Here is an 11,026-nt window from a genome sequence, read left to right on the forward strand (position 1 = left end):
CATGTTACATAACATGTTTTCACTTATGCGTTGTCAGCTTTGCCTGAAAAATAGCTATTAGCTACATGCCATAAGTAAGCTCAGAAATGACGACAGAGGAGAGTAGGAGATACCTTAGAATGTGGGGATCATGGTAGCCGACAGCGAACTGCCAGCGGATGGATGGAGGCCGCTTCAGCATTCAAATCGCGTCTCCCCACTTCTTCTCCTTTTGAAAGCTGGATCGTTCATCACATATGTTCATACACGTCACTTGAACACCGTAACTCATTTAAAGCAGAAATCGGCGTTGTGATTCAAAGTATAATTTCAGACCGCCTCGTCAGCTTTTTCGTCGAAATGAAATGTCTTTGTTGCATAAGGTGGATGTAAAAGTTTTGCGGAACATAATCAAGACAAATGTCACACCGACTGACCAAAACACTGAAATAAGACTTACTATATATTACAACAGTGGAGCAACCAGCAGCCTTATAATGAAAAACAATCTTACAGCAGACCAAAACCAACTAAAGTGCACCAATATGATGCATGAATTTAAATGCTGCTACATGCTTCAGCAACTATACCTGTATTGGAATGACCACCACATCTCTATCACGACGCATGACTATGCACCTGCAGGAAGGAGCGCCAGACCAACATATGCGCAAAACCCATAACCAAAAGCTCCTACGCTCTGACCCGATCGAAAGCACACTGATTTTAAGATTATGTCCGAGCAAACGCCATTTACTAGTTGTTGAGCCATCCTCATCAGAGAAAGAACGCCTGACTTAAACAAACAACTTAAGCCATGCGTGACTGGACCTGTCCAGTCATCCATTAACAGCAGGGTGATTCGATGCCTTTACCTTTCCGTGGTGTTCAAGTGGCTGGAGAAGCGATGTGTGTCTGTTTGAATGTGTTTTGTAATTTGACTAGATATATTTGGATGCATTATCTGTTAACTGATCGTTCACCAATGATTATATCTCGTAGAGCATGCGTCCTATTTGCCATTTTCGAATGTTTTCCGTCCGGCCGTTTTATATTGCTTTCAGAATGGGAAATGAATGTTCTTGAAACGTTGGTTAGGTTCAACGTATATATATATATATATATATATATATATATATATATATATATATATATATATATATATATATATATATATATATGATTATAGGCGAGCTGATTTACGACTTACCGAAAACAACGAAGGATTTTATTCGAGCAATCGAACAAATACACAACAAGCCATTAATGTACATTTGCCCTTGCGTATAACAGAACTGACACACACACACACACACACACACACACACACACACGCACGCACACGCACACGCACACGCACACCACACACACGCACACGCACCCACACGCACACGCACACCCACCACACCACACGCACACGCACACGCACCACGCACACACACGCACACGCACACCACACCACACCACACGCACACCACACGCACACCACACCACACGCACACCACCACACACACACACACACCACACACACACACCACACACACACACACACACACACACACACACACACACACACACACACACACACACACACACACACACCATATATCACACACACACACATTTTCACTCGCTTATACTCTTCCTTTCACACCCCTGCCGCTGCCTATGATATTTTGTAGCCTTCTTCTTTCTTTGCTGACATTAATCCTACGCACCACCGTATTTGTCCCGCACGAACTCAAGCACTATCGGTTCTTTGTTATCCTCCCTATTTCTGTCCCCTGGGTACGCTGATGAAATGTCGCTAGTAAATTCATATGTCGCCCCGACATACCAATTTTTTAGACACTAACTAGTGATCCGTGTTAGTTGCATGCAATTCGTTAAATAAAGCTTAGAATATGGTCTTGTTAGGGGGAAGGAAACGTCTTTTCACTCTCGATAATCCACTAAGAAGGCCCCTTGACACGAAGGGAGCTCATCGAGTCCCCTCCAGTAGCATAAAGCAGTTCTCGCGCCCATCAAATGCTAGGGGTAATGCGGATTCCGTCACTGGGCTCGTGATACACGATTCTGACCACGATTCACGCCACACGGTCATTCGGTCCACGTATACTCAAGGCAGTGCGCGACAGCGAAGCGGTTCGGGACAGCACGAGAAATCAGTATAACGCACCGCCAACGCAATTTTTAATCGACATATAGTGTTCTCCGTTTGCGCTGTCTCAGTTGGTTAAGGCACCTGCCTTCTGATTCACCCGTTTGTGGCTTGGCGGGGACTAGGATGGTCTGCGATTGGTGGCGACCGGCGGGGTTATGGTCAGGTGACGTCAAAGGGCACCACAAACCTCGCCGAGAATGCGGCACGTTAAGCTCTCGCCCTAAATGCTATCGTTGGGTCCGTGATTTCACGATATGATGATGCTGTCAGGGTTCGCGCAACAAGCGCTGATTAGGGTTTGGATCGGATCCCAAAGACATCAATCAAGGTCTGGAGTAATAATCGTTAGAAACTCGGCTTCGTGAAATCAACAGTTGATTCATGGACCAAGGGAATCACTTTATTGTTGCGACAGATTGTACCTTTATAAGACAACTGCCCTTCAGAAAATTTGACGGCACTTCCTCAGTGCCATTCGTATGCGTCCTTCTCTCACCTTTCCCAGCCTCCCTCCACAAATCTTCGAGCTGTGTTTCGGTTCACCCCAATTGAGTTTTTTTTTGAAACTACGATAATATTAGTTTTGATAAAATCAAAAAGTGTCTGTCGGCAAAAGGCAACTGATTTTGCATGTATTAGATCCAGGAAGGTAGCCGAGGGGGCGGGGACCAGGGGACTATATCCCTCCCTCCCTGAGCTATGATGTTTACACTTATATCCTTTCGCAGCAAATGGGGCCAAAGCTGGAAATTCGACAGTTCACTTTCGTGTGGGAAATATGCTGGGTATATCCCTCGTTACAGCTATTCCGTTTATCGCTTGCCTGGCAGTACGTGCGATATGTGTCTTTGAACTTGTCGCTGCTTTCGTGTCCTGTCTCCTATTTCTTCTGTCGAGATTTCAAAAGAACAACGAGCACCACCCGGTGGTGCGTTCACCGAACTTCGTCATATCCATCGTTTAGCAGCACGTCTACAAAAATGGACTCCTACGGGTGATCACAGGCTGGCTGAAGTAAGCCCCGTGGACATAAACCTTTCGTGTGTCAAAGTTTACTGGGCTCGTTTACTCACTTCTGACGGTATTGCAGCCGCCATTTATGGGGCATGCGGTAACTATCGGTACCTTCCCGTCGAATAGGTGAGGTTTGGTTCGGGTGGTGCTCGTCGTTTGGCTCCGTTTTTTGAGCTTCTTATTGACTAGTAGTTCAAGAGAAAGATGGGGGTGGTTGGAGGGGGGGGGGGGGGGGGTACGGACGCGCCGTCTACTAATGCATTTGCTCTCTGAAAGAGAATGATGGAAGCGGTTATCAACATTATATTTATTGGAGGCGTCATTTCTGACTGGCAAGTATACATTAGAACAGGTGCTTGCGGCGCAAGCATGAGTTTGTCATTAGCGCAGGGTCTTCCCAAAACGTTGTGGAAAGTGGGCCTCATTTTTGGAAAGGTTTGGGTCTAAAATGTGTCAAGCCTTGCTATCTTTCAAGTCCATTTGCAAGGATCATTATAATACCAGGCATACCTCAGCGGGACAGTTGATTATACGGCAATTAGGAAAATGTGTGGTATGATACACTACGCACGTCGGACGGAGGGGTTGCATGATCATGGCAGGTGTCTTCACAAACCACTTCCGTTGCAGCTGTCTGGTTGTGAAAATCGATGCCGTGTGTGTGACAGCTGTCCTGCGTCACCTCAGGCACGGATCCCATCGATCCCGAGTTTGACATCATGGCGCCGGGTCTGGCCATGGACTACCGTATCTGGGTAGAGGCAGGCAAGGAAGAATGTTTCTACCAGTACGTCCAGCCCGGAGCTCAGTTTTACGTCAGCTTTCACGTGAGTTTACGTCAGTTTTCATGTGGATGCGAGACTGACCACCGGTTGGGTATCGGGTTTCAGTTCTCACTTCTGTGTCAGATGTGTGAACAGAATGACGACATTCGTCAGGTTGCGTGCTTCGTAACACCAGTCGAAGGTTTGTTCGCTGTTTGAAGGCGATCATCTGCGCGTCTTAATGCATCTGTTGCTGTCCAGTTTGGTTGCTGACGGAGTTTCGAACGGCACTCAGACAAATGTCGACGTACTATAATGAATTTTCCAATGGCGGTTACCGCAAGAATAGTTGTCCGTTTTACTTTGCGTTCAACTTCGAACACATGATGTTAAAACTCTAATAAAAGTACCCGAAACTAGTAACGACAGGCTCAACAGGAAGCCGGAAGACGCGCGAACGTCACGTGACTGGCTTAACAAATAGAGACGAGAAATTGACACGCTTAGCTGGATGATCGAGCGGAGAATCACGTGGCGCCAAATGTGTTGTCGCACGTGACACGTGCACGGAAGCGGCCAAGACCAATTTGGCCGGTTTAATGCTTTTTTCCGTTTTGTACTGTGTTTCGGTAGCCAAAGTACATGGAGGCGCAAATCCAATGGAAAAGCAAAGTGTTAATTGCTAATTTGAGCTTCGAGCAAAGCATTAATTGCTCTAATGGCAGGCGTTAATTCACGTGTCCAACACGAGTTTATGCGACGCACGGTCGTGCCAGTATTGGTCGGGAAAGCCAGAAATGTCAGCATGTTGAAAACGATGCCGAACAAAACACGCTGTCGCCGAAACCGCAGCCAAATTATAATATCGTAATAAATCGTGACTAAATTTACTTCACCGTGTGCGTCGATTTATCGCCTTTATTTACCCACATTCATTTGCCATTATGTGCACTGCCCCGTTCATACATCACCTTAATCTAAACGGTCCCAGCTCAATATTTTCGCGTCGCCAAAATGACACCAGTCGATTGTCCAGTCGCCGGCGACCAGTATTTTAAGTAAAACGACGAAACACGCTCCCGTCGCTCATTCATTGGTCGTGGCGAGAAAGGTGAGCTATAGTGACGATCAAACGCATTACCGGAACCCCTTGCTTTGAGAGATGCCAGAGGCCTACATACTTCGAGTGAAGAATAGTTGGTAGCGCGTACGATAAGAGGGCGCACAGAATGCAGGAAGTTTTAGCGGAGCTCACTGCTAGTCGCTTAATGCATTTGCAAAAAAACCTTATGTATACAAGAAGGACATCACTAATAGCCGTATTCCTGGCGGAATCATCAGGAGATTGGAGAGATATATGCGTTGATATTTCGGCTGTACACTTTTATCAATACGAATATCAGTAGTAAACGCAAAATTTCCTGCCGATCCAGGACGATTTTTTCAGGTCTTTTCTTAACAGCGAGCAGTAGTTTTTACAGTTCACCAACATTCACGGAATAAACAATGAACAATTGTCAGTCATCACTATCATACAGTGTATGTCCAATCAATAATTAAAAATTCACGAAAAATACGTGTACATGCAAACGAATTCAGGTGAAACAGGCATCACGCATCACGCATCATTTATGCATGCGAGCGATTTCAAGCAAATAGGAATCGCGCATCACGCACCAGTTATCCACGCAAACGCTTTCAATTTAGCAGGCATCGCGCATCACGCGTCAAGCATCACCCGTACATCAAACGATTTCAGTGTAGCACGCATCACACATCAAGGCACTAATGACCTTTGCATAATCGGCCATGAAGTGTTGGTGACCGTTGTTAATGGCACGTATAGAAGTGTCTTATGCGATACATGCATTCAACACGTTTAGAACAAAATCACTTAAAATTCTCCCCCCAAAATTGTCTGTTTCTTTGTCTCGGTTTGACCTTAACCCAGTCTGACTTATTACTGCCTTTAAGGACTGCCAGCGACGCAGTCTATTCTGTATTTTTTTGTTTCCGTACGACACCCCAAAAAATGTGATTTTGTCCAGCCTACCGAGCGAAGCATTTCGATGGCCGGCTGGGCTCCCTTTAAATAACAATTTCCGTTGAGCTTCGATATCAAACCTCTTGACGTCTGGGCGACCTTGACCTTGACCTTCGATCACAAAGCGTATTTTAATTAACATCGTCTCCCTGACAGCTTGCCGCTGCTGCTATTGGGTCTCATGTTTGTAGCATTTGCGTTTGCGGAGGTACCGTCCCCCCAAGACGCTAGGCTGAAACCCCTCCTAGGGGTACGCTCGAGTTGGTGAAGCTGCTTTTCATACAGATGAACAGGATGGTTGGAGACCTAAGGGTGCCGATTGTAGAGGAGTTAACGCATATTCGTTAGCCACCGCATGCCTGGGAGACCAGAGGCACTGGATTCGATTTCCGCGGTGCCCGCCCCCTTTTGTGTCCCCCCCGAAACATTTTGTGTCCCCATGTTTTTTAGCATGCCGATGCGTTTTTCGAGCGGAGTCCCGTGCGACCGTGCGCCGTGTACCCTAGACTCCGAGGACCCTCACGACGCCCGCTCGCATCCCTCCGTGGCCCCCAGGCGCTCTTCAGACGCTGTTGTGATGAGTTTTGGGTCGTCTGTTCCCTAATCGTCCATGACCAGGTTTTCCTACAGGTCGTCACACACGGTGCTAATGCACTCTGTGTGCCGCGTGACTGGGGGTTCTCCATGACCTCCTGTTTTGTGTCGCCAGACGTTGCGTGGGGGAGACGGCATGACTGGGTTCGCCGTCCGGGATCCGACCGGTCAGCTGGTGCATCCATACCAGTGGAAGAAGCAGTCCGAGTATGAGACCACGTCCGAGACTGGCGGATACTTCACCTCCTGCATCGACAACCAGTTCTCCCGCTTCGCCGGCAAGCTGGTCAACATGTATCTGACCACTTTCAGGTGCGTGTGAAGAAATCAGCGTGGTTATCGTAAGTGTGGGTGCAAAAGGTGTGCTTCTACCCCAAGCACTATGTCCATTTCACCAGATTCGCACCCCGACCTTGGCCTACCGGGAATGAATGTGGTCCGCAGTTGGAATGTGGACTACAAATTAACTCACAGAGCGGAAAGAAGTAGCACCTACAAAAACTCATCTATGGCGGTCGGCATTTTTCGACGCCCACATCTACGACTAAAAGTGTTCTAAGAGTTTCGTGCTTCCAGAAGTTTCCTTGTGATTGCAACTTTCTCTGGCATGGCCTCTTACCTGGCCGTAACGCGTTTCCCGACGTTGGGACCTGAAATTTGGTAAAAATAGCTTGTTTTGATTACAGGTACGATGAATGGGAGAAACACTCTGAGGAACTGGAGCAGTATGACATCGTCGCTACCAATTTTACGGTAAGCCGCGCCATAAGAGGGCTTCACAGAACACTAACATTTTTTCCACTAACGTAGGACATGCCATTGCGCTCTTATGGTGTCAGGCCTGTGTTGAGTTCGTGCTTTCTGCAGTTAGCTTTCGATACCTTAGTGATGAATTAATCTTGTTTCTTCATGTGATAAACTCATCGGGCATTTCGAGTGCATTTTGCTTTTGCCCGTCCGTATTATATTGGCCTCATCTTATCCGAAATTACTTTATGTTTGCTCTGGGTATAACTTGCTTGTGTAATTACCAGATAAGTGTCATTATAGATGCTCGTCATTCTGCACGGAGGCTTCACCTTGCGCCCTTATTAGCGAAATTGTTCAAGGTCACCTTATGCCATGGCAATGTTTAACCCGACAACGTTGTTGCTTGTCCTTGTTTCTTTTAGCTTCAAAACTTCCCCAAGTTGACATGATCTGTGTACACCTTGACCGCATCCCTCGCCCACGCTGTTTACAGAACGGTCTGGGCTTAGTGGACCACAAGGTGCAGATCTCCAAGCAGTACCTGAGCCATTCCAGGTCCCGCGCGGCCAGCGACTGGGAGCTGCTCATCTCCAACAACGCCTACGTCATGCGCTGGTCACTGATCCAGGTGGTGGTGGTCGTCGCCACCGGTTGCCTGCAGGTGTTCTTTGTGCGCAAGCTGTTCGACACGCACACTAAGCCGCGGGGACGGATATGAGCGCGGGGCAGAAATGGTGGACGGGTTAAGGGGGATCTGGGTTGGTCGTGACATCTGACGGGCGTCAAGCATGTGCTGATTTCACCTCTGGTGAATACCACTCCAGGACTTCGGTCGCACGCGATTTGCGACTTGGGGAAGCAGTCCACATCGGCGCGAGATCTGTGGTACGTGGGTGGGTAATGCAGATGTATCGTACCGATTTTATTGAGTGACTGGGGGGGGGGGGGGGGTACGGTATGGAGGTGACAGAATTGAGTGCACGGCAAAGGCAGCTGCTTGAACTGCGAGATGTATTCGCGATGACTGACATTCTTTTTTAATACTGTCCAATGAAGTGTGTCATCTTTGCCGCTTGAGATAGTACTGAGGTTACTATCACTTTGTTGTGATACGAAACGCCTGTTCTCTTGTTTTCTTACAGGAGTGGGAATCTCATGCAGTCCCGAATGCAGTTGGAATAAAACATGAAATGTATTTCAGAACAACGAACTTGCTTTTCGCTCATGATTGTAATGCAGCCACACGCCTCGCGGCATGTCGACAGAAGCGGCGGCGAGCGTTGTTCAGGCTCTAAATGTCCTGAGTTGGTCACTTGCGTTCAGTACGGCTGCGTGGCGATGGATCGTTTCGTTGCAAAGTCATCTCGCAGCACTGACAAGTCGAGGAAGAGAATGGACATATTTGCTCATTTCATGTCGTGGCTGATCTATGATGTGACCTGCTTCAAGGATGCAGTGGCCAATGCGTATTGAAACATCCAGAATTCATAGGCGGTGGTCACAACGTCCAGAATCGCGGTATTCAGCGTTCATGACATCCAAAAATCGACCAATGTCCCTGGGCAGAGGGAAATCATGGCATTCAAGCGCGCAGCATCCAAAACCGTAGCACCTGAGGTTCATAACACCCAGCACTCACAACATCCAGCCTACGCGAGATCCAGGGTTCCAGATGCTGTACCAATACCTGGCAAACCGCAACCTATTGGTTTAGATATTACCCGGTAGCGGAATACCGTAGCCGAACTTGCCCCATCTGTGCCGATGGGCGATAGGGGGTAAAGATCTACCCAGTTAAACCACCGTGCGTGTACATGGACAGCGTTTTGTTTGTACACGCAAACTTCGCCGCGTCAGCACGCTCTTGGCAGCGAGCGTAATGAAGAACTCTAAACTTTGATCTCTGGGCAGTGGCATCGATGATCTCTGCGACTACTTGGCAGTAGCTGCACGGCGGTCGTGGAAGGCTCTTACTGTGTTACCTGGGCTTTTTATCGCGGGCTGTGGATATAATCATCTGCGGTGTTAATTGAAATATGTGAGGCTTTTGTAGTCCAATGAAGAAAAGGAAGAAGCAAGAGTTTTCTAGAGTCGATGCATCATATTTATTCTCTAGCAGTGATCTGAACTTCAATCTCGTCGAAATTGTCAGTTATTGGCAACAAATATCACGGGTATTCTGGGACGTCAGTTGTCAAGTGCATTTGTGAGGAGCATTGCTCATTTACGTCCGACAGTACCTTTATCCCTATTCTTCGTCAAACTGCCAGACGAAAATAGTTAGTTGCATTATTATTCCGGCTCCGTTCCATTGTCGTTTAATACTGTATCGGATATACCATATGCAACACCGTAATTCTGTAGTACAATACCGTGTGTACCGTACATGATCCCGTGATGAACTACTCAATGGCTTTGATAAAGGCATGTTGCTGATCTATTGATATATCTGTCCCTCGTTTTTCCTGGCTATTCGACCAGGAACAAGCCTAGAAGTATTGTCTTATGCAATATGTTCTGGGGCTAAGACAAGGATGCCGCTAAAACAAACCTGACCCCCACCCTGCACCTTTGTAGAGATTTAATCCGAACCCTTTTGGATGGATAGATTTCTGAGACCCGAGCTTGCGCTAGCCAATGCTTGCGTGACTATCCCCACCAACGTTGTAGCAATGTCAAGGGTATTGTCCAGCTGCCGCGCTAGTCGGGCCAGTTTTACTTTTCGTATCGCTCCTAGGACAACAAATGACAGAAATTGTAGTACGGACAGTAAGTGCCACACCATGCGGAGCAACACACGCGGTTCTAGCCAGTATTATAAACACCCGAATTATGTTCGGTATTCCGGCTGAAGCCTAGCACCGACCACCGCGGTTGCGGAGATCTGCACGCGTTCGCAGTCCCACGCCAGGACGGCGTATTGCGGAACGACTGCGTATGGACTCGGATGGATTGACATCGGCGAATAAGGTAATGGCTTCAATCTGATACATTTGTGGAGACAGCTGCGGATGGACCCATGGTCGTATCTAATACGGTCCCGTTGTGCAATAACGAACAATATTGGAGCAATGTGAGCGTCGGACAAAGCATGGACATTACGTTCTTAGTCACACGCCACGTATAGAGAAACGCGACTCGCTGTTGTAACAAAGTGACAGCTGCAACGTAGCCGCGCCGAGCAGGCTCACGGCTTTGGATCGGCAGGCCTACCTCGGTCTAATACAGTCTAACAGACCTACCTCGGTTAACAGTCTAACCCGCCCACTGTGCAGGCGGCAAACGGGCTGATCCTTGTCTGCCAGCAGCGTGATGGAAAACCCGTGCTTTGCACCGACCCCACCCAGGAAAGACGGGCATAGCGCACTACCCGTGGACGCGAAATAAACAACCTTGCAGCGACAAGCGCCCCTGAACGGATTGACGCAATAGATGCACAGTCTTCCTGGCTATACTTCTTTTGGCTTCCAGCACTTTGCAATGATGCCACAACACGGCACGATCACAGGATTTATTGACTGAAGACATGAAATCGCCTGCGCGGACCGCGGCACCACTAAAGCTTCAGAGCACCCTACAAGTCGTCTGTTTACAGGAGTACGCCCTTAGACGAGCTGTCCCTGTTGACCAGAGCACGCGCTCAGATGAGCTACCCCTCGTCTCTCTCCGGCTGGTCGGTAACAAAACAGTACAAACATCGCAAAGCCTTCAGCGCCG

The 11,026-nt window shown here is 48.0% G+C and overlaps 1 protein-coding gene across 1 annotated transcript; it reads left to right on the plus strand.

Annotated features, from left to right (window-relative positions):
• Positions 1-3,844: 3,844 nt before the first annotated feature.
• Positions 3,845-8,519, plus strand: LOC119110202 (transmembrane emp24 domain-containing protein 1). The gene is made up of 4 exons (XM_037233937.1): positions 3,845-3,984; positions 6,675-6,871; positions 7,246-7,312; positions 7,803-8,519. The coding sequence occupies exons 1-4, from the start codon at positions 3,877-3,879 to the stop codon at positions 8,025-8,027; spliced, it is 597 nt and encodes a 198-aa protein (XP_037089832.1). The 5' UTR covers positions 3,845-3,876; the 3' UTR covers positions 8,028-8,519.
• Positions 8,520-11,026: the final 2,507 nt, after the last annotated feature.

Source organism: Pollicipes pollicipes, unplaced genomic scaffold (genome assembly GCF_011947565.3).
Source record: "Pollicipes pollicipes isolate AB1234 unplaced genomic scaffold, Ppol_2.1 Scaffold_7231;HRSCAF=8579_pilon_pilon_pilon, whole genome shotgun sequence".
In the NCBI taxonomy this organism is placed as follows: Eukaryota; Metazoa; Arthropoda; class Thecostraca; order Pollicipedomorpha; family Pollicipedidae; genus Pollicipes; species Pollicipes pollicipes.